The sequence below is a fragment of the Channa argus genome, chromosome 12 (assembly GCF_033026475.1).
Source record: "Channa argus isolate prfri chromosome 12, Channa argus male v1.0, whole genome shotgun sequence".
Taxonomy (NCBI): domain Eukaryota; kingdom Metazoa; phylum Chordata; class Actinopteri; order Anabantiformes; family Channidae; genus Channa; species Channa argus.
Window position 1 is genome coordinate 8,602,078 of NC_090208.1, and position 27,366 is coordinate 8,629,443.

Below are 27,366 nucleotides of genomic sequence, written 5' to 3' on the forward strand. Positions count from 1 at the left end.
GCTGGTCTCTGTGTGTCTCATATCTTTTCTAAGGTTTCCCGAATCTTCTGTATCACAAAACAAAATATAATGACAAAATGTGTGATTTTTTAAACGTGACCTTTAATTTAAACTTTAAACGTGTATCAATATGCCTAAATAAATAATATTTATGTTCATTATATATTATTCCTAAGTTTCTGACACAGTTTTATTTTCAACAATGTTTAAATAATTTAATTGTTTAACATCTTTATCGTTATCTGGTAAATGAGGCTTCACGTTTGCAGTGCAGGCATGTGTCCACATGCTGTGATAGACTTCATCAGCTCATATGTTGCAGAATAAAACACTAACATAGTAAGTTTGTTACAAATGCAAGGAAGCAAAGAGTGAGTGAGTGAGAGAGTATTATTATTCTTGTGTATATCAAATATATCTTAGCGTAAAACTGAATTTATAAAGCTACTGTACAGCATATGCACATAGAATAGAAAACTAAAATGTATAATTTCTAAGTTTAAAATCAAAAATCTTGTTCAATTTGTATTCTAAATGTATTTATGCAAATTTACTTTTTTTTTTTTTTTACAAAAACAATGACACCCTTTGCTGTAGTAATGCAGATTATGATCCTGTTTATTTTGCATCTTCAAGTTTTTCTGAACTTTACTAAAGTGATGAGCATAAGATCAGGGTAAGAATGTAAACTGATTTATTTATTTCTATTGCGTGTTCGCAGGACTGTGGTGTGAATAGGGTCATTCTAGAATAAGATTAAAGAAAATGTAATTTGTTGGAGACAAGGTTGAAATATATTGTAGTACCAGAAGAGGTTCTAATAAAAATTGGTACTTTGTATTTATGTGTTTAGTGTTCAGGTGAGCAGCTGGTTCTTGGACACTTGCCAATATAATTACCTAGAAACTAGAGACTTTTAGACCACATCTGCAGTATTATCTGATCACAAGTTTCAGTTATGTTGTGGAAATAAGTGTGATTAACAAGTTACCTTGAACTAAAGAGTCATTTCTACACTTTGCCCCAGGCTTCTTTAAAGGTTTAATAATAAGTTCAAAGATGAAACTGTCACGGACACTGGGGAAATGTGCAAACTAATTTTAGCATCTGTGACTTTCATATGTAAAACAGGAGAGATTTCTCAGTTCCTCCTCACAGCAACCTGTCCAATGTTCAGTGGAAACGGAGAAGCCCTTTAGGACAACCAACGTTCGACCTCACCTCACACTGAACTAGAAGAAAGGTCAATGTGATTAATCCTCTAAAGAACATGGACATAATATTTGTAGAAAACTCTTTGACGTTCTAGATAAAGACTGGCTCCTTCTGCCTGTGTTTACTGGCAGATAAGCCAGTTTATAAAGACCAGTTATTTTTTAATTTCCCAAACCTTTAGCCACATCATAAATCTAATATAGATACCAAACAGGACATTATATCTGCAGGAGAACTAATAACTAACAAAACAATACAAATGTGATGTTCAGGACCGGCACCAAGCTGGCCCTTGTCGCAGGTAACAAAAACACTGGGCTATGCTGAAGAAGACTAATGTTGGGTTCTAATAACCACAACAGCGCTGATTACACCAGAAAGTACAGTTCTACAACAGTGAAATAAACACAGAAGTCGACTTTGTCTTTTACTTGCTGCAAGGGGAGCCGGCGGGTCTCAGTGACAGTTGCACTCACCCGAACACAGCCACTCCAAAGAGTATCCCCTTGCAAGCTCTTTTTATTGTAAACAGGACAGAACAGAGAAGGGTATGCCTTTACATGATTGGACATTTCATGCATACATTACTTTTCTTTAAGTCAAACCATCTGGTTACTGAACAACCAGATATTCTCACCCAAGAAGGAATGTGGACACATGATTTATGTCCTGCTTTACAGGCCCTAGACTAAACAGATTAGAAGATGTACAGAACAGGATGCACATCACATGAGTAAGACAGCAGATCTGGCAGGGGACTATGGGGAGAGTTGGGTATAAATGAACCGGGGAACAGGTGAAAACAATCAGAATGATGACTTAATACTTTTTAGGCACTATATTCGTATTGTGATAACCATCGATGTCTGTTCTTCTGGCCTCTTTGGCAGTTTCATAGTCACAATACTACCTGCAGGGCTACGACGTTGGTACATTTAGGTACAAAAACTGTGAGCTTAGGGTTAAAGAAAAGGTTGTGGATTAGGTTAAAATAAAGTCACAGCATTGATTAAAGGTTGCTGATTTGAAACAGAAATACTTTTTGTTCCCGGTTTGTTCATTTGTAAAGCATCTGTGCTTTGTCACATGTGTCTGTCCCCTTTTTTCAATACATTAAAATGCATTCATCTTCCTGCTATAATAGTATAAAACCACAGTGGTACATTTAATAGGTTTTCCAATCCATGCAAACCCTTGTGCTGGCAGTGATACAGTGAAAATTATAGCATACTTCTCTTTTCTCAACTTCTCTTTTGACACTAGACTTGTTCCTTTATGTAAAAAATGTGGTGAGACAATGACATGTCAAGGCCTTTTGGTCAAATGGTCAAACAACCATTAGAGACATTACAATCATGCCAGGCACCTAACTCACCATTAAATCCCCCAATTTGGATGTTTTCACACTATTTAATGGGTATTATCTCTTGTTATTGGCAACTTGATTGTCTGCAAGACCTGTTTTTTAATGTTTACTAAAACTACTGCTTATTTAATTGGCTTCAGTGATGCAATTAGTTCCTTGCTTGTAGTAATGACTGACATGTTATTGCATTTTATTAGTTAAAATTGAAAATCCCTATAATGAATTAGCATTCCAGGAAAAACATTTTTAAACAATATCTAAAGTTTTGTTGAAAATGTAAATATAGTGACAGCAGGTCTGTACAGAGAAGCAATGCAAGGGGGCACAAGCCAGTGTCTTCTTGTGCCAGTCCCAAGTCTGGATAAATGCAGAGGGTTGTGGCAGGAAGGGCATCCGACGTAAAACACATGCCAAATCAAACATGCGAATCGTGACAATGACTTCCATACCAGATCGGTCAGGGCCCGGGTTAACAACGACCGCCACCGGTGCTGTTGACCTACAGGGTACCGGTGGAAATTGGACTACTGTTGGTCGAAGACGAAGAAGAAGAGGAGGAAGGTGTGTTTGTAGGCAGAGAGAGAAGAGGAAAGCTAAGAATGTAGGACTGACAGTAGGGACTTTGAATGTTGGTACTATGACAGGGAAGGCTAGAGAGTTGATCGACATGATGCAGAGAGGGAAGGTGGACATACTGTGTGTCCAGGAGACCAGGTGGAAAGGTAGCAAGGCTAGAAGCTTAGGAGCAGGGTTCAAGTTGTTCTACCATGGGTCAGATAGGAAGAGAAATGGAGTACGAGTTATCCTGAAAGAGGAGTTGGTGAGGAATGTTCTAGAGCTGAAAAGAGTATCAGACAGGTTGATGAGTCTGAAGCTGGAAGTTGAAGGGGTGATGCTCAATGTTGTGAGTGGTTATGACCCACAGGTAGGATGTGAGTTAGAAGAGAAGGAGAAATTCTGGAGTGAATTAGATGAACTGATGCAGAACATCCCCAGAAATGAGACAATGGTGATTGGTGCAGATTTCAATGGACATGTAGGTGAAGGTAACAGATGTGATGAGAATGTGATGGGCAGGTTTGGTCTTCAGGACAGAAACGCAGAAGGACAGATGGTGGTAGACTTTGCAAAGAGGATGGAAATGGCTGTAGTGAACACTTTCTTTCAGAAGAGGCAGGAACATAGGGTGATGTACAAGAGCGGAGGTAGAAGCACTCAGGTGGACGACATCTTGTGTAGACGCTGTAATCTGAAAGAGATCAGTGACTGTAAAGCATTGGTAGGGGAGAGTGTAGCCAGACAACACAGGATGGTGGTGTGTAAAATGATGCTGGTGGTGAGTAAGATGAAGAGGACTAAGGCAGAGCAGAGGACGAAGTGGTGGAAGTTGAAAAAGGAAGAATGTTGTGTAGTTTTCAGGGAGGAGCTGAGTCAGACTCTGGGTGGTTTGGAGGTGCTTCCAGATGACTGGACTACTACAGCTAATTTGATCAGGGAGACAGGTAGGAGGGGACTCGGTGTGTCATCTGGAAAGAGGAAAGTGAACAAGGAGACTTGGTGGTGGAACGAGGAAGTTCAGGAGTGTATACAGAGAAAGAGGTTAGCTAAGAAGAAGTGGGACACTGAGAGGACTAAAGAGAGTAGACAGGAGTACAGGGAGATACATCGTAAGGTGAAGGTAGAGGTGGCAAAGGCCAAACAAAGAGCATATGAGGACTTGTATGCTAGGTTGGACACTAAAGAGGGAGAGGTGGATTTGTACAGATTGGCCAGACAAAGAGATAGAGATGGGAAGGATGTGCAGCAGGTTAGTGTGATTAAAGATAAGGATGGAAATGTATTGACAGGTGCCAGGAGTGTGATGGGAAGATGGAAGGAGAACTTTGAAGAGTTGATGAATGAGGAAAATGAAAGGGAACGAAGAGTAGAAGAGGTGACTGGTGTGGAGCAGGAAGTAGCAAAGATTAGTAAGAGTGAAGTGAGGAGGACGTTGAAGAGGATGAAGAGTGGAAAGGCAGTTGGTCCTGATGACCAACCTGTGGAGGTATGGAAGTGTCTGGGAGATGTGGCAGTAGAGTTTCTGACTAGTTTGTTTAACAAGATCTTGGAGAGAGAGGATGCTGAGGACTGGAGGAGAAGTGTACTGGTGCCCATTTTTAAGAACAAGGGAGATGTGCAGAGCTGTGGCAACTACAGAGGAATAAAGCTGATGAGCCAAACAATGAAGTTGTGGGAAAGAGTAGTGGAAGCTCGGCTAAGGGCAGAAGTGAACATTTGTGAGCAGCAATATGGTTTCATGCCTAGAAAGAGAACAACAGATGCAGTATTTGCTTTGAGGATGCTGATGGAGAAGTACACAGAAGGTCAGAGGGAGTTGCATTGTGTCTTCGTAGATTTAGTGAAAGTGTATGACAGGGTGCAGAGAGAGGAGCTGTGGTATTGTATGAGGACGTCTGGAGCGGCAGAGAAGTATGTTAGAGTGGTGCAGGACATGTATGAGAGCTGTAAGACAGTGGTGAGGTTTGCTGTAGGTGTGACAGAGGAGTTCAAGGTGGAGTTGGGTCTGCATCAAGGATCAGCTCTGAGCCCCTTCTTGTTTGCTCTGGTGATGGACAGACTGACAGATGAGGTTAGACAAGAATCTCCATGGACTATGATGGTGAAGAAAGTGCAGGACTTTAAGTTCTTAGGGTCAACGGTTCAGAGCAATGGAGAGTGTGGAAAAGAGGTGAAGAGACGAGTGCAGGCAGGTTGGAACGGGTGGAGAAAAGTGTCAGGTGTGTTGTGTGATAAAAGAGTATCAGCAAGAATGAAAGGAAAGATGTTCAAGACGGTGGTGAGACCAGAGATGTTGTTCAGCTTAGAGACAGTGGCACTGAAGAAAAGACAGGAGGCAGAGCTGGAGGTAGCAGAGCTTGAGATGTTGAGGTTCTCTTTGGGAGTGACGAGGATGGACAGGATCAGGAATGAGGACATCAGAGGGACAGCTCATGTTAGATGTTTTGGAGATAAAGTCAGAGAGGCCAGATTGAGGTGGTTCGGACATGTTCAGAGAAGAAATTGTGAATAGGATGCTGAGGTTGGAGCTGCCAGGCAGGAGGTCTAGAGGAAGACCAAAGAGGAGATTTATGGATGTAGTGAGAGAGGACATGAAGTTAGTTGATGTGAGTGAAGAGGATGCAGAGGACAGGGTTAGATGGAGGCACATGATTCGCTGTGGAGACCCCTGAAAGGGAACAGCCGAAAGGAAAAGAAGAAGAGGTCTGTACAGAGAAGCAATAAAACTATTAAATCTTCAGTAAAATCACAACATCATTGTAGAAGATTTTTTTCATGAGGCAGACCAAATTACTGTTGGTCTTAATTTAAAGGGGCAGTGATTCTGTTGTTAAGCCCACAGATATGGTGGAACAGCAGGATTTGTCTCATCTGGCCAGTACATTAGTAACTGTGCCAATAAAGGATCCCAACACCGTACAGCAGAAGATTAGATACTGTCTCTTAGTGGTGTCAGACCACATATAGTTTCAAAGGTGTAATGCACATTGATATGGTTTTACATATATGTATGTACACTTATTGGGGGGACTCATTTTAAAAGTTTGGGAACCATTGGTTTTTAGATATTTACATTTAGTCACTTAGCAGACGCTTTTATCCAAAGTGACTTACAAGTGAGGTACAAGGCAGCAAGAATCTAAGTCAAGGAGAAAACATCAAAGCAAAGTCCTATCAGAAAACTGTTCACATTTCACGAGATGCAAGTGAAATGTGTTTTTTAATAGATTTAAGTGCATAGAAAGATGCGGAAGAGTTCTGTTTTCAGCAGTTTTATATTGAATATTGGGAGTGAGTTTGCTGAGCGTGCAGAGTTTGGTAGCTCGTTCCACCATCATGGGATCATTGCGCTGAAGAGTTTTGCTTGGTGTCTTCTGGTCGGTGAAGAATAAAGTGTTTAAAAATATGAAATGAATCTAATCTCAATCAGACAATCTTTTGATTTGGTTTGTGTAGTCGTGACCGACCCTCGTGTTTTTGGTGTTTTTACAGCACAGAAGTGCTGGGATGATGCTGAATGTTACGTCCCACATCCATCTGTCTGCGTAGAGAAGACTTTACCCTTCATAATCGGACATCTACGGACATGATGGCATTTATCTCATCTGTCTTTGTATTACCCATCTCATTTATAAGTCTTATTTCACTTTCACAATTTTATTCTGCAGAGTAAACTGTTCTTTTCCTTAATAAAAATTCTTAAGCATTGAAACAAGCTGTCTCATAACTTTATGTTTCCTGAATCTTCTATATCACTGTTATGTAATAACACACAAAACAAAATATAATGAAAAAAGATGAGATTTAACTGTCGGACACAGTTACTGTGGAGACATCCTCAAAACGATGAGGTTCACGTGTCAGCAACAGGTGCCTGCAAACATGTCAATCTTATTTAAAAAAAAATTTACATTTAGAAAATGTCTAAATTTAATTCTAATTAAATTTAATTCTAATTAAATTTAGATCATATTTAATTAGATTTGATATAATTCGATTACAATTTATTAGATTATCTAAATTTAATCTAATGTAAAATGATAAAAGATTTTAAGCAGTTATCTGGTAAGTGAGGCTTCATGTCCAGAACACAGTTTGCAGTGCAGGCATGTGTCCACATGATGATGCTGTGATCTTCTTCATCAACTCGTATGTTGCAGAATAAAACAGCAACATAGAACAACAGACACTGTAGTAACTAACATAAAACAGTTTTTAACTGAGGTAGTTTGTTACAAATGCAAGGAAGCAAAGAATGAGGCTTCTATTGTCAAATTGATATTTTGTGTAAAACCAAATTTATGAAGCTAGATGCAGACACAAATGATAAACTACAGTGTAATAACTGTGTAATTTGATAATCAACCCCCCTTCTGCCCATTTTATTGCATTGGAAATGTATTTTGAAATGGCAAAATATTATAATCCATAACGACAAAAAAATATGTGTGTGCAAATGTATTATTATAACAAAAATAATGACACCCTTCACTGTGGTAAGTTTTTATTTTACCAAACCCTTTGCACATCATAAATTCAAGTTTCCATAATCAGCTAAATCCTCTTTTTCCAGCACCCAGGGGCTGAGTTGGAGCACACTCTCTGATCAACTGTTTTAATATTGGGGGCCATCACCCGTCCTCCATGCGATACTGAACAGGCATGTCAACCAAGACAGCCCAACAATGTCCACAGCCTTCAGCATCTCAGGACAAATCTCATCCACACCTGGTGACTCTGCTGCTGAGGACCTCTTTAACTCCATCAGAGACCTCTACCAGAGATATGGACGAAGGTAAATAAAAAACTAATGATCCTATCAAATACTGTATTTATGATCATTTATGTTGATACAAGCCCAGTTTTGCTAATTGACTTAAACGTAACCTGTTTCACGTTTTCATAAACGTGCATGTTGCTGGCATGTTGGGGAAGTGTTTATATTTGTGTGGTTGGAAAGAAACCACAGGTGACCTGGTTTTGGATAAAGAGATGAAGTCAGCAGCAGTAGAGCTGGTTGTCACAGCAACAACTATAAACATCATTGGTTAAAAGCAGGAAGAAGAACAAAGTTGAGTGAACGCTGAGGCCCCCTACCTGAGCCTTGGTGTAGCTCGTCAAGATGACAATGTGCAGGATGGGGGGTGTTCTCATATGTTGTCTATTGCTATTTACGTGGAATTAAGTTCTAGTAAAAACAATTTCACTACAAACTTTCTCTGCGCTTCTTTTCCTGCAGGTCGAGCTGATGCTAAAAGAGAAGCTTCTGGACATATTAAATATTTTCTGATGAGACAAAACAGGTAGAGGAAAAACTGAAAAATAATATCTAACAAAATGTTGAGAGTAGGTAAGGGGTCACCTGAAGAGGAAGAAAATGGACCCTAGCTACAGAAATGTTATTAAAATACAAAATAATGACACAGACTCCTACTCACCAACAGGAAGTCAGGGGAAATCACAGACGTTGGCACCTACAATATTATAAAATCACTTTGGTACGTTTGAGAGGTTTTCCAATCCACTGGTAAATATAGACAAAGATTAACATTGTGAGAAACCTTGAGCTGCAGTGACACTGTGAAAATTATAGCAACCTTCTCTTTTCTCAACTTCTCTGTTGAGGTGTGACTTGTTCATTTATGTAAGACATGTGCTGACACAATGACATATCAAAGCATTTGGTAAATGGTAAATAGTTGCTTATATAGCACAATGTTGCTTCCCATTCACCCATTCACACACCGATGACAGTGGCTGCCATGCAAGGTGCTCGCCTGACCACCGGGAGCCACTTGGGGTTCTGTGTCTTGCCCAAACTTAGTTCCAAAAACTGTGAGGTTAAAGTTAAAGAAGAGCTTGTTATGTTATAACAAAGTAACAACATTGACTAAAGGATGCTGACCATTGGTTGGAAACAGACATTGTTTCTGTTCCCAGTGTATTTGTTTTGTAAAGCATATGTGCAACTGTGAGTACTTTTCATTACTGTGTCCTTTACCACAGAGGTACATTTGATGGGTTTCCCAATCCACTGGCAATTTTAGGCAAAGAATATTCCAGAACTTGTGCAAAACCTTGTGCTGGCAGTGACACAGTGAAAATTATTGCATACTTCTCTTTCCTCAACTTCTCTTTTGACACTTGACTTGTTCCTGTCATTGTTTCACCATGTGGCGAGACAATGACATATCAAAGCTTTTGGTCAACAACAATAAGCCTTAATCTACAAGTCAAACAACTATTAGAGAATAAACCTTACAATCATGCCAGACACATAACTCACCATTAAATCACCAACTTTGGATGTTATCACACTATTTAATGGCCATTTACATTGTGAACATGAAAGCAGACAATACTAACCGAAGCTGATGATGCATTATTATTATGTTGTGCATGTCCTCAGCTCCTCGTTTAAACAGAGATGATGAGACATTAGCTATTAAGGAAGCAGTTCCAGGCAATCATTTTAAACCTTAACACATTTTGGTAAAATCTAATTAAGGTTTGAAATGTATTTATTAATTTAACTAGGATTTTCATTATACTATTTTCTATAACAGTCAATACATATGGCTTAAACGGCCTTACTCCACCTGCCAGTAGGCACAGCAGGTCATTATTATGCACTGTATCATTGTTGACAAACCTCAAAGTGTTACACAAGCGGATTAAAAGCAAGAATAAAACATAAAATAACATTTAAAAAAGATTCATGATCACTTTGAAATGCTTTTCTGAACAGAAAAGTCTGTAACTGTTTTTTTCAGACAGTCCACACTTTGTGTCTGTGTACATATGTGTGTGTCTCCTTCAGGACTGATTTAACATTGTGCAAAACCTTGAGCTGGCAGTGACACAGTGGAAATTGTTTCTTTCCTTAACTTCTCTTTTGAGGCGTGACTTGTTCATTTATGTAAAAAATGTGGTGAGACAATGACATATCAAAGCTTTTGGTCAACAACAATAAGCTTTAACCCACAAGTCAAACAACTATTAGAGAATAAACATTACAATCATGCCAGACACATAACTCACCATTAAATCACCAACTTTGGATGTTATCAGACTATTTAATGGCCATTTACATTGTGAACATGAAAGCAGACAACACTAACCGTAAGTGGAAAAGGGCCAAACTATGAGGGTTAGTCAACTGGGTCAGACTCCAAAACTGCAGCGCTTGTGGGATGATCTCGGTCTGCAGTGGTCAGGACCTATTAAAAGTGGTCAAACAAAGGGAAACCAATGAACCATTGACAGGTTCATGGGCAGCCATGCTCAGCGATGCAGCCAATGTTTGCTGAAGTAAACCCCTTCATAGAAATAGTCTTCCCTGATGGCCATGGCCTCTTTTAGCAGGATAATGCACCCTGCCACACTGCAAAAATGTTATATTATTGTTAATATTATTATTATGTTTGAGTTAATGGCCGGAAGCTGTCAATGTATTATTATTATGTTTATGTCTATATATATGTTGTGCATGTCCTCAGCTCCATGTTTAAACAGAGATGATGAGACATTCCCTATTAACAAAGCAGTTCCAGGCAATAATTTTTAACCTTAACACACGTTGGTAAAATCTAATCAAGGTTTGAAATGTATTTATAAATTTAAAAGGATTTTTATTATACTATTATCTATAACAGTCAATACATATGGCTTAAAAGGCCTTACTCCACCTGCCAGTAGGCACAGTAGGTCATTATTATGCACTGTATCATTGTCGACAAACCTCAAAGTATTACACAAGCAGATTAAAAGCAAGAGTAAAACATAAAATAACATTAAAAAAAGATTCATGATCACTTTAAAAAACTTTTCTGAACAGAAAAGTAACTATTTTTTCAAACAGTCCACACTCTGTGTCTGTGTACATATGTGTGTGTCTCCTTCAGGACTGATTTAACATTGTGCAAAACTTTGTGCTGGCAGTGACACAGTGGAAATTGTAGCATACTTCTCTTTCCTCAAATTCCCTTTTGAGATGTGACTTGGCACACGTAGTCCGATACAGTAGAAAAGTTGTAGCTCAAAAAAAATGTTGCAATGTTTCCCACTGCAAAAACACGTACAATAGGGAGATTAACATCAGAACTGGACCATGGAGCAACTGAAGAAGGTGGCCTGGTCGAATGAAGGAATTTTTTTTTACATCATGTGGATGGCCACGTGTGTGTGTCACTTACCTTGGGAAAAGGTGGCCCAGCATGCACTATGGGAATAAAGCAACAAGGTGGACGCAGTGTAACGTTTTGGGCAGTGTTCTGCTGGGGTCCTGACATTCATGTGGATGCTGAATTGACGCAAACCATGGACTGTCCCTAAACGTTGTTCCTGGCCCAGTACATCCCTTCATGGAAACAGATGGCTGTGGCCCCTTTGAGCAGGATAATGCAAGAATTATTTGAAGAACAAGGTTGAGGTGTTGACTTCCAAATACTGAGGGATGTGCTGGAAAAAAAGTGTGATCAAGGGAGGCCAAACCTCGCAGAACCTACAGTACTTAAAACAGTAATAATAGTGAACACAAAATAAGAGTATGAATAAAATTAAAGAAATAACCACCATGTTTTTGTGATAACTTCACCCCTGCTCTGTGGAGACTCCACCACTGTGCCGCCCCAAATGGAGTCATCAAGAGCTTTTTTATTGTTGAACAAACCTGGGTTACAAGGAACAGTTTTCAGTCACATTTGTGTTTCCTCACTGTTTCTCCCATTCTTCTTTGTAGTACAGCAAGATGCTGCAACCACCATGCTTCACTGTAGGGATGGTGCTGGACAGGTGGTGAGCGGTGCCTGGTTTCCTCCAGACATGACATTTGGCATTCAGGCAAAAGAGTTTAATATTTGTTTCATCAAACCAGTGAATTTTGTTTCTCATGGTCTTAGAGTCCTTCAGGTGGGCTGTCATGTGCCTTTTTCTGTCTGGTAGAAACGTCTCAAGGATGATCAGTGGAAACCAGATGCGCCAGACCACAAGTATCATGGCAAAGGCCATGAATACTTATATACATGTGATTATTTTTTTTTGTTTGTTTTTATAAATTGCAGAGATTTCAACCAAACTGTTTTTATTAGGATGGATATATGCATATATATATATATATATATATATATATATATATATATATTTCTTTTAATATTTCTTCTAAAATACTTTGATGTGAATGCTCAGTACATGTCCGGTCCTGCAGCAGCAAGATACAGACACTTCAACATTTTAAAGGAGAGAATTTTATGTCTTTTAGTTTCTTGTGCAATTCTGAGGTTTATCGTGATGTTTGCATAACAAATATGCAGCAGTTCTCCTGATGCAGTTGATAGTCTTCCAACACGTAGGATTAAAGCAGCTTCTTTTGGAAATGTGCAGCTTTAATAAAACATTTCAGCTTGTGGAAGCTGCTTCAGTGTTTCTCAAGTCTGTCTTGACAAGCAAGATTGTACATTAACATAGTGTATTTGAAATTTTTAAGATTTTGGAAACAGCAGTGTGTCATTAACAGGAAAAATAAAAATATAAAACTACATGCAAGACAGAGGATGGTGTATGGTTTATGGAATCATAATATCAGTTATTTAAATGTATATTAACTACAGGCTATAGGGCCTTAACACTACGGGCATCTGCAGGCATCAAATCTTGTGTGTCACTGGAAAGACCTAATTGGACTAAGTTTTAGGAAACCCTCAGATTTATTCAATCAATAATAAAGTGGCTGTTTGTTGAATCTCATTCTTCTTTGAGTTTCCAAACACTATTTTTAATAATAATATTATTATTATAACAATTATATGTGCTGTGTGTGGTTCCTCATTTTGTCAGAGATGGTGAGATATGAAGCTGCATATAAGAGCTGGTCTTTGTCTTATTTGTTGTCTCCACAGCTGAGGACTGAAGCTACGAGCTGATACTGAGAAGGAAGAAGAGGTCGTTTTACAGCAGGTTTGATACATATTCATTAACCATCATATGTGTGACTGACAGTCACTGTGTAAGACGTCTTACTAACACGTTTGTTCTCTTGACTAAAGGTAGAAATCTGCATCATCTCACCTCTGCCATGAAGATTCTGGCTGTGTGTGTCCTTGGTTGTGCTGTGGTGGTTCTGGTTGGAGCAGCAGGTCAGTATTTCTGAGAACTGAATAAAGAGACACAGCGTAATTGTCTCTGTTTCTATGTGTGTAGTAATAAGACATCAACCACATCAATAACTGCTGTTTCATACTGTCCAGGTGTTGAAGAACAAAAGGCCCAAAATGATCAAACAGGTCAGTGTGTGTTTTATTGTTAGAAACTATTCACCCATGTGTTATCCACTGCTTATATAATACATTTGCATTACTTTTGTAATTTTCATGATAAAACTGCGGCTGTAGCTCAGTTGTTAAAGCAGTCGTCCACGGACCACAGGGTCAGTGGTTCAATAGTAACCCTGTAATATTGTCATTACTCTTGTATTACCTCATTTCCCAAATTCTCATCATACTTACCCTGTTATTGCAAAACAGTACTGTATTGATCTATTTTCTAAGTAAACATTATGTCATTTTTTAAATTAGTTGATTCTGCTAACCTGTTTATTAAAAAAATTATTTCTATATTAGACATATACTGTACATATATCAAGTTACTATAAGCCTTAACTGAAACTCCTAAACACAGGTGCAAAGGATCAAAATGTGAAGGGAACAAATATTATTGGATGCTCTTGATCACTTGTATTGAACAGTTTGAGTAATTTGTTGCTGTGTAAACTTACTGTATATAATACTCATCAACTTTTCTTTAATTGTGCTCAGAACTCACCAACCTGGACAAGCGATACCTGTTATACTTTCGTGGTTGGTCTCGCATTAATGGTCGCCTTTTCTACTACGTTCCCAAACCCATGACTTGGACTCAAGCAGAGGTAATTACAAAGCTCATTCTGTTTTGTAACTTTCACAGTAAATCTGCGTTATCGTTTAACTTTGCTACTGTTCTGCTTTTGGTGGCTTCATTCTTTTTGCTTTTGCCACTGCAGAAATACTGTCAGTCCATTGGTGCAAACCTTGCATCAGTGCACAGCAGGTACGAATACAAACGGATTCAGAAGCTAATATTTGTTGCCACTCATGCCAAAAGAGAAACATGGATTGGAGGATCTGATGCACAACAGGTATTTTATTATACACACAGTTTTTTTATTAAAAAGGTTTTCAAATGTATTAATCTATTTGATTTTTCATGTAGGAACGTACTTGGCTCTGGAGTGATGGCAGTGTTTTCCGCTATTCGTACTGGTGTCCTCGAGAACCTAATAACTATCATGGCCGGCAGCACTGTTTGCAAATGAACCACAGAGGTAAATCAAATTACATTGTACACATTACAAATATGCTTTACATAAAATATTTGCTTTACATAAAATATTTCAAAACAATATCAAACATTTTGTTAAAAATATAAACACAGCAACAGCAGGTCTACAATTTACAATTTACGACTAGTCATTTAGCAGTTGCTTTTTCCAAAGCCACTTTCAAGTAAGTAGCAGACACCAGATTCAGTGTCTTGCCCGGGGACACTTTGACATGCAGCCAGGAAGACCGGTGTTCAAGTTTAACTAGGGATTCAGATTATGTGGTAATAACCATCTCTAACCCTCTCTATTACGGAAATTGCTTTAAGTTAGCTACACGAAGGAGAAAAACCAATCAGGGTGCATTTGAAACCTTGATCTTTGACTTTTAAGAAATGACACACAGTATCACTGACTTTGAGATTAGGCCACATATAAAAAGTTTACACATTTTGAGGGAATCCTGGGGTTCAGAATTTTAATAATGAATAATTTTTTTATTTCTAACCAAGTCGTGTAAATTACATGACATTATTTCAAGGGCAGGGGTATATTATTTAGCCCACCGATTTTAGAAGCATTGCCAAATGAAGGATAAGAACTGTCCAAATAACTGTTAAAATATGTAATACAAAGACAATTTTAAACAAGAACAAGTTATTTTCTGATCAGTTTTTCTAAAACAATAGTTTGTAATTCAGTGAAATATAAAGGCTGGTGTATCTGACTGACATCAACAGAAAGCACATTTTCTCAAATACTATGCTAAAGTAAAGATTTGGAATAAGCTACTTGTAGTTGCTTCAATTTTACTGTGTATCAGAATGAGATGTTACTGCTGTACTGTATTCTGAAGAAATGTGTCAAAAATACAATTTACTTTTCAAAGTCAAATTGTAAAATGTTTAAATATTGTACAGCCTTTAAAAATGTGATATGCAACTGCACACCTGGCCAACTGTAAGCAGTTCCTTCAAAGACAGGTCTTACCTTCTAAACGTCTCACGTGGTTTAATTTAACTGTTTGAGGCTAGAAGAGGTCAAATTATCCAGTAGTCCAAAACTCCAAGTGAATGAAAGCAAATTTTCGCAGATCAACCTTGGTTTTGTCTTTCCTCTCACATGAATCAGTTACAGCAGTTGTGATTTTTATTTCCCCATAAACTCAATAAAACCAGCTGCACTTTTACGAGTTCTAATATTCAAAGACAAATTAAGTGGCTCATAAATATTAACTGATACTTCCTCCACCACTTAGTACAGAAGACGTCGCCCTACATGAATATATACATTCAATTATCGACTAAACAGACATAAGACATACATCAACAAAGACGTCCCACTTTACCTGGATTTATTCTATATTTAGGTTTATTGCTCACTATTGCCAGATTAATGTTCCACATCGCATTGAATCTAATTGTAGTTTTCTACAAAATGTCGTCATTTTAAAAAAGAAGCTCGACTCTTGGAGAAAACAACTGTAGTGATAAGAAAAAAGATGTTTACTTCTCTAACTGTGGAATGACTCTCACAGGTCGATATGGGTTGATCAAACTATCACACAATTTCGACCATCCTTCATGCTGCGTTCAAGCACTGTGCTAATCACTAAACATCACTAAACATGATACTGCTTCCTTCATTTGGCATAATGTTTATGGCCTGGTGTGCCTCAGATTTTTTTTGAAGGGGCCCTGTTATAAAAATAAGTTAGGGAACCACTGGTCTGAAGAGCAAAGTGTTTAAAAATATGGAATTAATCTAATCTCAATCAGACATTCCTTCTGTTTGGTTTGTGTAGTCCTGACCGTCCACCATGTTTTTGGTATTTTAACAGCTTGGTGCTGGGATGATCTTGAATGTTACGCTCGTCGTCCATCTGTCTGCGCAAAGAAAAGACATATCTGGCACAGAGGCTGAGGCAATGTCTTTACCCGTCAAAATTGACCACAGACATCTATGGACATGTTGGCAGTTATCTCATCTGTCTTTGTATTACTGATCTCATTTATAACTTGATAATCTCATTTCACTTTCACATCTTTTCTATCGCTGTGATGCTACTTAAGTCACAGAAAGAGGAGCTGAATTATCTCTTTGGGTTTGTGCCTTTAATAAGCAAAGTGAATGTTTGGAAGAAGGTTTTTTAACGCACCTTTATTCTGCAGAGTGAACTGTTCTTTCTTGTCTTAAATAAAAATTCTCAAGCATTAAAACAAGCTGGTCTCTGTGTGTCTCATATCTTTTCTAAGGTTTCCCGAATCTTCTGTATCACAAAACAAAATATAATGAAAAAATGTGTGATTTTTAAACATTACCTTTAATTCTGTTGCTCCAAACTTTAAACATGTATCAAAATGGCAAAAGAAATAATATTTATGTTCATTATATATTACCACAGTTTTTCTTTTTTCTTTTTGTGGAGACATGTATCAGCAACGTGCTGCCCGTTACACAAGTTTTATTTTCAATAATGTTTAAATCATTTAATTGTGTGTTTATCTGTGTGTACATGGGGTATATTCAGTAAAAAGTAACATTTTAAGCAGTTATCTGCTATCTATCTGAGGCTTCATGTCCAGTATAAAGTTTGCAGTGCAGGCATGTGTCCACATGATGATGCTGTGATCGACTTCATCAGCTCGTATGTTGCAGAATAAAACACCAACATAGTAAGTTTGTTAAAAATGCAAGAGTGAAGGTTTTATTTTTCTTTTCTTTGTGTATATCAAATATATTTTCGCATAAAACTAAATTTATAAAGCTAGTGTACAGCATATGCACATAGAATAGAAAACTAAAATGTATAATTTCTAAGTTTAAAATCAAAAATCTTGTTCAATTTGTATTGTAAATGTATTTTTATGCTTATTACCAAATCAATGACACCCTTTGCTGTAGTAATCCAGATTATGATCCTGTTTATTTTGCATCTTCAAGTTTTTCTGAACTTTACTAAAGTGATGAGCATTAGATCAGGGTAAGAATGTAAACTGATTTATTTATTTCTATTGCGTGTTTGCAGGACTTTGGTGTGAATAGCTTATGAAAAAGAAAAAGCTTGATTTTAGAATATCTGCTCCACCATGCATGAGACCTGAGACTGGTGTGATGATTAACTTTACAGGAAGACTGTGATCACAGCAACGTAGCTAATGGTTTATTAAATGTGTTGTTTTACCTTAAAGTTGTTCACAGTCCACTGTTGGTGCAGTGTTTTTTAAGAGTAAAGAGCCATGTTATCTGTGCACACTGGGTCATTCTAGAATAGGATTAAAGAAAATGTCATTTGTTGGAGACAAGGTTGAAATATATTGTAGTACCAGAAGAGGTTCTAATAAAAATTGGTACTTGGTATGTATGTGTTGAGTGTTCAGGTGAGCAGCTGGTTCTTGGACACTTTCCAATATAATTACCTAGAAACTAGACACTTTTAGTCCACATCTGCAGTATTATCTGATCACAAGTTTCAGTTATGTTGTGGAAATAAGTGTGATTAACACTTACCTTGAACTAAAGAGTCATTTCTACACTTTGCCCCAGGCTTCTTTAAAGGTTTAATAATAAGTTCAAAGATGAAACTGTCACAGACACTGGGGAAATGTGCAAACTAATTTCAGCATCTGTGACTTTCATATGTAAAACAGGAGAGATTTCTCAGTTCCTCCTCACAGCAACCTGTCCAATGTTCAGTGGAAACAGAGAAGCCCTTTAGGACAACCAACGTTCGACCTCACCTCACACTGAACTAGAAGAAAGGTCAATGTGATTAATCCTCTTAACAACATGGACATAATATGCACATTTGTAACTTAGTTTTTTCTATACAGTGTCCAAAAGATTGGCAACATGTCCGTGTCATCTCCTTCCCAATCCCAATGATATTCAGTAGATGTTGAAACGCTGTAAGAAATGAATAACAGACAGGCTGAAACCAGCTAATGATTTGACCATAATGATGCTATTTACCGACAAGATAGTTAAACATTGGTTTTCTGGTAACAGACAAATGGATTATTCATAAGAGCTGACACAGGACTGGTCCATTTTACTGGGTACGATCCCAGATAGTTACTGCAAAACTCACAGTTATGTCCAAGCCAGTACTGCTCAGGAAACAGAAGGGGGTTTCACCTTCACACTTAACAGCTGAGTGAAACTGTGGAGCTATTTCCTGGTTATTAGCCACAAAAAATTAAACACAGACTGATTATTACCTGTCAAGTGAAGTTTTATCTGACAGAACTAGAGGGAAACCGACTGTCAATGAGTTTTAGGGAAATTCACAGGGGTTTATTTTAGTGATTTCCCAAAGCTACAATCCCAACAGATTGTAGCTGGTTAAAAAATACAGGCAGTAAATATTTATTCAACATGTTTAAAACGATGTAACTTTGTGTTAATATTTATAGACAAATTATCAGCTTGTCCCATCAGTAACTCCGTATCAACATGTCAACATGTTATATAAGTAGTAGGAGGAAACAGTAACAGTGAAAGCATTGGGATATGTGACATTTAAGGCATCACATAAAGAAGCGATGATTAGAATGATTCCTGATACATGTGTCATGTATGTTGTTTCACTCTAAATGACAAATTCACTAAAAATCATCACCCGCCTCCACAGTTTCACTCAGCTGTTCAGTTACAAATAATACACGTAGGCGGCAATAAGAACCTGTAGACTCCACACAGAAATGTCACTGTTCACTGAGTGAGTGCTAACCACTCTACCACCGTGCTTCCCCCATTGATATTCAAAAAACATTAAACAATGTGGCTGATAACACCGACAGCATTGTGTCTCTGCAGAAAGTGGCTGCTGAGTGGGTGTAACCAACACCTAATGTGTAAACTAATATAATCCCTGTAGTTTCAGACATGTGCCATTGGTATCAACAAAACTACTGACACACTGAGAAACATTTTAGAAAGAGAAAGTGAAGATAAAAGTGTGAACCCAGTGCAGTCCATAGTTCTGTGCTTGGGTCATGGCAAAAAAAAAAGAAGGTACTGTTCCTCTAATCAGAAAGACCACAGTGTTTCCCCAAACTGAAAAAAACAACCATAAAAAACTTTATTAGACAAAACTGCTGTTGTACTGGAAGATCAGATAATAACATTTTATTAATAAGTCTGACTTGTAATTTACATTAATTGTCAAAATATTTCTATGTGGCTGCAAATTACAGAAATGTATTTATTTCTTTATTTGTTTGGAGACAGGTTTGCTACTGTATATTTCACTGTGTTTAGACTTCTGGATTGAATTTGGCATAAAAAGAATCATTCCTGCCTCGCTCCCATCAACACCACCATGGTGTCTTTGACCCTGTTCAGTGTGAAAGGGTGCAACGCTGTAAAATTGACTTGGGTAAAGTGGTGCAGTGCAGTGAAACTAGCAGACAAAGCAGGAAATCTTCTCAGAATATGCTGGTTGCTTTCCTCCCCGTCCTGTACGTCTGCATTTCAGTGTGAAATCAAAATTTCCCAGATACCAGTTGGAAACTTTACCAAGAGTAGGATGAGACATTCAGGAGGCTGATTTATTCAATTTCCAAAACAAACCACTAAGAAAAAAAAAATTTACAAAGAGACATCACAAGACAACTTCAAAGACCCAAAACACAACGGCAAAACAACAAAGAGACATAAAAGAACCACAAGAGCAAAACTACTACACAGAAATACATGGATGTAAAGAAATATGCACAATCACAAAATAACTGCAAACAAATGAAAACCAACTCCTTTTCAGACATTGAACAGCTCCAAAAGCAGTAAACGATGAGTAAAGTCTTCGCTGAGTCCTGGACATTTCAGTCAGGCTGCTGAGAAAAATAGACTAGAATCAGTTCTGTTTTCTGTAAAAGCACATTCAGCTTTTCCTCTGTCTAATCCAAATAATTTTACATGCTTTGACTGCCGCTGTTTCCTGTCAGGTGGCTTCCAGTTTGAGTGTTGAGTAGAAGGTCGCTACAGCATCCACAGCATTGTCTTCTGAGGAGGGACATGAGAATATTAAAGGTACAATACAGTAATTTATTGGAATCAGTGCAGCAGTAACTGTGCCAGAAGATATTACAACACCTGAACCTGAATCACTGATGCAACTTCGGGAAAGCTGGAATTAAGAGTCACCGAGAAACTGTTTGGAGACTGTGTCTTACAGTGTTTGCATAATGTTATACAATTGTTGTATTGTCAATTGTACAGGTGATTTATCCCTGCCCTTTCATTTGACTGTCAGAAACCCCACGAAGACAGCAGGATTAGGCCACGTCATTAAGTGCTAAATAAAGTACTAAATAGGTGTTGTTGTCCTGCCTTTAACTCAGGGCTCCTTGTAAACTGACCACCTCCTCTTTACAATCCTTTGTTGGTTCTATTTCGATTGCAGTAAAAATAAAAACTCTATGTCAATAGAACAGGTGACTCACTATGTTCTTATCTGTAAGTACTTAGTGCTAATTGATTATTGAAACCATGGTGAGTCATGATGTCACCCACGTGGACTTGGTGTATAAAGTATGTGACTGGTTTTAAGGTGTGACAACAACACGCGGGGTTAAGAGACAATCTATATAGCACGTCATTAAAATTCCATAGTAGAACAAATGATAACGTAAACTGTGTCACAGAGTTTCGCATGTCTCATGTGTCTTTGTTTAGAAACCTATGTTTTGCTTAAGTAATAAATGTCAGATTAAAATTGTGTCAAGTCAAAAGTACAGTGTTTTTCTCTAAACACCCTCAAATAAAGTTCAGTACTTCAGTATAGTGTACATTCCCTCACTGGGTGTATGGTATGTAGTTGTTTACCTCTCGTCCTCCGTGGTTGTGCATCCTGTGTGATGGTGACGTCGGTGTAGGAAATATCAGGGTCTGTTTTAGCTGAAACACAAAACATCTTACAGTTACTCAACAGCTGAGTTTAAAACTTGAAATCCAGATCTTTGTGGGTCAACAACAGTCAAACTGAAAATCCGAAAAGAAACAGTGAGCAGCTACTGAAGCATTGACAAGAAGTAGTTTGGGAATACAGTATATGTGCCAAGTATGCAAAGCATAAAACATATAAATATGGCTATGGCAACCATGCATGCACCAGCACAGTGTCATTTGTGTTTATATTTTATGTCGGTACAAACTTCCTGAGATAACACCAACACTACATGTTGACTAAAATCTGTGAAACACTTTCCACAACAGAGGTGTAAAATTAAACTCCATCTTTCCTTAATTAACTTTGCGTTAATATTTATAGACAAATTATGAGTAAGTCTCATAAGTGACTCACTTTTCAATGTCAACTTCAATGACGACATGGCTGCTGTCCAACAGTGAGTAGTGGAAGCATCAGGAATGTAGCTCTACCACCTCTAAATATTTGTGCTGTTAATAATAGTATCATGGGTTCGCAGTCTTTGCAAAGATGAATTACATTGTCAACTTCCTGGTTTCCTATTTCCTCTCCGTTGTTTTTCCAGTGTTAGGCTAATGGTGCATTTCATTTTTACGCTGGAAATGACGTCATAACAACCACCATAACAATACAAGTTCTAGCCACGCTTTATTTTGTGCATGAAAAGACATTGTAGCAACATATCCACAGCTAGGAGTGTGTTTCAATATTTTAATGAGACACAAATAAAACTAAAGTACCAATCACCACAGTTTATGCTCGGCTAATGAACAGAGCAGCCATTTTGTATTCTGAGGTCAGGGTCACTCAGGTTTGTCTGAATTTCCTATTTAAGATGGGTTCAAGTTGAAATTTCTAACTAGGAACTTGGAAATTCTGACTTCTGAGCCAATGTAGTTTCGTCAGGAAATCTGGATGTTTTAAGTGAGTCATCATTAGTAGAACAATCACGTAGACATAAATTATTTTAATCAATCATTTCCTATCTTATTGAAAAAATTGCAGTTGCTGAAATTAGTTGATTAAAAGCAAAATTGGAATCAACAAACAACAGCATCTAAGATCAGGTATCTAGATGATTGTTTTGAGACTTAATTTGTTCTAGTTGTTGCCATTAGGTAACTATATTATTACATTTGCATTTGTTTTTAAAGTCTGTATTGAGTCAATTTCGTTTATTTTGCTTTCTTTAGTAAGAACTGGGCGGAAAAACTGTGCATCACTTTTTTATCTGCTGCATCTCCTGTTTGCAAAAGGAACCAGCTTTCTCTGTTGTTTATTCAGTCAAGGCTGAAATTAAAAAACCACAACAAAATCTATGAATAGGCAAAGGACCTTGTTGTCTGTGTGCAGAACACCTCCGTGGTGCATATGTGAGCATTTGATTTAGTTTCAAGGTTGTTGCATATAGTTTTTGAATATGAACTATTGCACGCAGCAGATGAAGATAAGAAACCCAGTGTTTTCCATCTTATGAACTTTTCATTCAAAAAGACGCAAACAACTTCAATGAGAACAAAGTTATGACGTTAAAAACACACCACAATACAAAAATAATATATAAAAAATACACACTTTCGTGTTACCAGAAACCGGAACGGCATGAATTGACCCAGTAAAAAATGTGAAACCACACTTAAAACACTCCACTTAAAAAAAAACTCTCCAATTTAAAAAAATACTTTACTGAAATCAAAGTTTGTTATACAGACACATATTGTGCTACCTAGTGTATGCAGGCCTCTACAGTGTATTGCAATGATACTTTTACCGTCTATGTGTTTAGTTCAACCAAAATGACTCCTTAAGAAAGGGTTCTTAAAATTCTATCCAAATTTTAAGAAAATTGTCCATGAGATGTGCTGGAGACCTGGAGTGAGTAGTCTTCACTTCTTTAATGAAGAAACACTGTAATTAATTTTAAATGTATAATTAATTAACTTATTTGCTTATTTATTGGTGGTCTTCTGAACAGTTTGTACAGACCAAAATCAGGCCATGCTGACACTTTTAAAAATCAGTTTAGCATCCTGTGAGTCACATGAGATACAAACTATACCAAGAAGGGCTCCTCTTAACATTTAGTGTTTCCATCATTGATTAATCTGAAAATTAGTAGCTATATCTATACAGTATAAATGTGATGGCCTGTTATCCAACCAACCCAAAGATATAATTTATTTCTTTAACTTTGGAATACAATGAATAATGTTCACATTATATTTGGCCAAAGGAAGCGTCCACAACTGACAAGCTAAACCCAGACCTGAACAAAGACCTTAAGTTAAGACTTACTGATTTTCCCCTTCGCAGATTTAGGTTCAAGTGTGAACTTTCACTTGAAACATGACACGTAAGCAGCAGGATGCAAAATGTCATTTTATTTACACAACAACATACTGACCTTTGTGGCTTCTCCAGAGCCAGAGTAGCAGCACCAAAACCAGCGATAGGCAGACGCCCACCACAGGAAGCAGAATGTATACGAGAGGGAAGTTCTTAGCTGTGTGCCCCGCTTTGAAAGAGAAACACCACAATTTGACCTCAAAGCAAACAAACAAGCACAGTCTACACAGCTTTTTGCTAAGCTAGGCTAATTAGTAAATGAGTAAATATTTGAACCTGATGTGACTTGTATCAATATTTGTAATTTGTTTATATGTCCTATATACACACACACACACATATATGTGTGTGTGTGTGTAGGTGTGTGTGTGTGTGTGTGTGTGTGTGTTTTTTACTATGATGGTGTACTTGTTTGAGCTGGAGTTGCACTGATCAGCCACAACAGTATGACAACTTGTGCAATCCAAAAACAGCGTGTGGCATGAATTCTACTTTTACATGGTGATTGTTAATTGTCGACCTTATTCATTTTAAATAAGGTGGCCCAAACATTAGACCCATCCCTGTTTATAATGCACTCCAGTATGACTCCACTCAACTATAACCTCAATAATAAACAGACATTCATTTCATTTTATTAGCATATACCTTAAGTTATTGTTGAAAGAAATGTAAAAAAGACCAGTACCCAAATATGTCTTGTGAAAAGACCTTCAGGAAGGAATTTGTTTGAAAATGTAGGGTTATGGGGCCATTAAAGTTGATCTCACCTTGGATTCTCAGCCAGCCATCTGGTGATTGTCCAACTCCGGAGATGTTACAATTGTATGATCCTTCATCAGATTTAGAAACACTGTGGATGGTCAGGACTCCTGTAGAGCTCCTCCCCATGAAAAGCTCATTTTTATAGAAATTGGTAGTGAGATTGAAGGATGAAGTTATCCCATTAACGCAGCGCAGAGTCACAGCTTCCCCCTCCATCAGAGGAAGGGCAGGACTCTCCAAGATCACAGAGCCAGCTAAGTGAAAGACAGAAAGACATGTCATTTTACATACTCTGCAAATGATGTGCTACAAGATCTCCTTGATCCAACACGATACACAGCAACCAGAGGCCACTTTAGTGCATTGTTCTTTCTTGTGTGGCCAAATGTGTGAATTTGCAAGTTAACAAAGCGAAACTCTGTCTGAGTCTAATGTGACTAACTAGGAAGTGTACTTACACATGAAAATATGCTTTAAAGAACAAGAACAGTAACTTTGAATATTGTATCTTTGTACCCAGAACCTGCTTCAGACATTCAATGTTGTCCAAAAACTTTTAAAAACACATCAGTGAGCTAAAAATGTACACTGGGTGACATTTTTTATTAATTTTGAAAAATATAGGTAGCATAGTTTTTACAGTGGAGAACTGTTCCTGTAAAGGCAACTAAGCAGCAAATAATGATGGCTTCAATCATTGTAGCATCTATATATTCTGCTTCACTTCTATCACTGGGCAACAGCACAACAGTCAAGCTCTAAAGCACACACAAATAAGCTAAATCAGGTATTGGATCAATTTACTTGTCAGTAGATTAACATTAATTCTTTGTCTGATTGGTGTTTTTATATGAGCTAAACAAAAACACAGAATATGACCAGCCTTAGCCGGAATTTGAAAAGCACGTGGGCTTCAATTGAAGTGAATAGGAGATCAAATAATTGTCCAAACCACCTGTAGATGTTATGTGCTCCTTGTATGTAAGAATCTCTGTAAACTTCAAAACCCTTTAGCTTTTGTCCAGCCCCTCTCAGAATAATATTTTGTTATAACATTTTTTATTCGTTGCTGTTGTAGCTTGTAACAAAGTGTCTGAGTGCCTGCTGGTTACAGGTTGTTTCAACTCACCGCTCACAGTGATGTTGATTGTGTTGCTGCAGCCTCCTGTTTCAGACGCACACCAATAAATGCCACTGTCTGATGGGTAAAGGTCAGGAATGGAACATTTAGCGCCATTTGTACTGTTCCATTGTGTTTGACAGTCCTCATTTGTGTTTGTGGATGTGTTCCTTTTAATTCTCCACTCAGACCAGTTTCCCTCCTGCTCACAGCTCAGAGTGATAGAGCCATACTGGAAGAACTGGGATCTGTTGGGAAGGACTGTCAGAGCAGCTACAAGAAACAGAGAGATTGTGGCAAACTGAGATTTGTGTTGTAAATGTACCTAACATTACCATTTAGGTAATGTTTGTAGACCTGCAAGTTTTTTCTGTTTCCTTGTTTCACAACGGATGTAATAAGTTGATTAATTATTAGGTGCTTAATAACATTTGTTGTTTGGTTCTGTTGAACTCTATTAATCTATTTTGTGGAGTTTATTTCCCATTCAAAGCACTGAATGACTGATTTTTGCAACGCAATGCTGGAAAAATCAAACACAAAAAACAAAACTAAAGTTTGCAGCTGCTGGGCGCTAAAGGACATGTCGCCAATGCAATCAAAGCTTCACGTCACCCACAATCAAAGAGAAAAGGGCATTTTCTAAAAGTAACTGCTGCCACTTGGAATGCACAATCAGAGCCACTGACATGACACTATGATGAAACTTACTGACATGTGTGACTTTTGCACAATAAAGAGTTGTCTGTGAAGAACAAGAATAAGATTTTGGAAATGGCCTGGGGAGTTTTAGTTTCCTAGTTTTCATTTCTACACTTGATTTAACTAAAAGTAAGTAATGTAGGTAGTAGCCAACATACTGGTATCACACATTTGAAATAGTGATTAAATTATTGTAATTATTGTAATCTTACAGTAAGTGTAGTTAAATAGTCCATTTAACAGGAGGCTTTCAGTCACAGATATATTCTAAAATAATAGTGTTCTTGAACAAAATTGCAGTTAATGTTTTAAATATATGAAACACTATAAATTGACAAAAACATGAATTCAATACGCACCGACTACAGCGCAGAGTGTTGTTGTCTCCATAATGCTTGTGCCGCTGATACAGACTGTCGATTGTCTCCCTTGTCTCATAAATCAGGTGGGCTGCATCGCACTACCATCAGATTGTGTGTCTTACAGAGGCCACAGCTTCCTGCTACTCTTGTAATCTCCATGTCCAAATGTGTAAAGAGCTTGTGCAGGATATGTGTCAGCGTTTTCTTTTTTCTTTTTTGCTACTTTAAATGTCAGAGTTTTGTCACACAGCCTCCATTTTACTTTATTTATTTATATTGGTCTCTAGTAAATGACATTATTTCTGCTGTCTGACATTTATGAACTAAAATATAGCCAATCTGCATTGATTGAAGCAGATAAATTTCCAACAAACCCATTGTTTCATCTTCATACCTGGATGGTTAAAATAAACCAAGTGATTACTCTGCTCTGTCACCACTTAGAAAGTGGATGGCTGTATCTCATACAGCACATTTCACTTTCACCTTTGTTTTGATTTACGACCAGATAGTTATTTATAGTATTGTAGGGACTTTCTGTGTTTGTACCCCTACTTTAATTGGATTTACCAGAGTTATCCAAGAATTGCTGAGTATGATGATACTTTCAATTTGATACATTAAAAAAAATAAACTGGAAATGAATTT

General features: G+C 37.6%; 2 protein-coding genes across 6 annotated transcripts; one reads left to right on the forward strand and one right to left on the reverse strand.

Annotated features, from left to right (window-relative positions):
• Window positions 1-13,016: 13,016 nt before the first annotated feature.
• On the forward strand, window positions 13,017-16,547 carry LOC137138166 (ladderlectin-like). 3 transcript variants are annotated; one of them, XM_067525170.1, is made up of 7 exons: window positions 13,018-13,093; window positions 13,183-13,272; window positions 13,384-13,419; window positions 13,951-14,060; window positions 14,175-14,309; window positions 14,384-14,495; window positions 16,333-16,547. In XM_067525170.1, the coding sequence occupies exons 2-7, from the start codon at window positions 13,212-13,214 to the stop codon at window positions 16,413-16,415; spliced, it is 537 nt and encodes a 178-aa protein (XP_067381271.1). In that variant the 5' UTR covers window positions 13,018-13,093; window positions 13,183-13,211; the 3' UTR covers window positions 16,416-16,547. The 3 variants fall into 3 exon arrangements, with proteins under 3 accessions (XP_067381273.1, XP_067381271.1, XP_067381272.1); XM_067525171.1 differs by having other exon boundaries at window positions 13,075-13,093; window positions 13,187-13,272; XM_067525172.1 differs by lacking the exon at window positions 13,384-13,419 and having other exon boundaries at window positions 13,017-13,093.
• Window positions 16,548-19,311: 2,764 nt separating this feature from the next.
• LOC137138352 (low affinity immunoglobulin gamma Fc region receptor II-like) lies at window positions 19,312-26,864 on the reverse strand. 3 transcript variants are annotated; one of them, XM_067525467.1, is made up of 7 exons: window positions 26,716-26,864; window positions 25,664-25,927; window positions 24,540-24,788; window positions 23,828-23,938; window positions 21,321-21,392; window positions 20,412-20,498; window positions 19,312-20,329 (listed from the first exon to the last, which is right to left on the reverse strand). In XM_067525467.1, exons 1-6 carry the CDS (start codon window positions 26,792-26,794, stop codon window positions 20,437-20,439), a joined length of 837 nt encoding a protein of 278 aa, XP_067381568.1. In that variant the 5' UTR covers window positions 26,795-26,864; the 3' UTR covers window positions 19,312-20,329; window positions 20,412-20,436. The 3 variants fall into 3 exon arrangements, with proteins under 3 accessions (XP_067381568.1, XP_067381567.1, XP_067381566.1); XM_067525466.1 differs by having other exon boundaries at window positions 19,312-20,326; window positions 26,716-26,863; XM_067525465.1 differs by having other exon boundaries at window positions 19,312-20,498; window positions 26,716-26,863.
• Window positions 26,865-27,366: the final 502 nt, after the last annotated feature.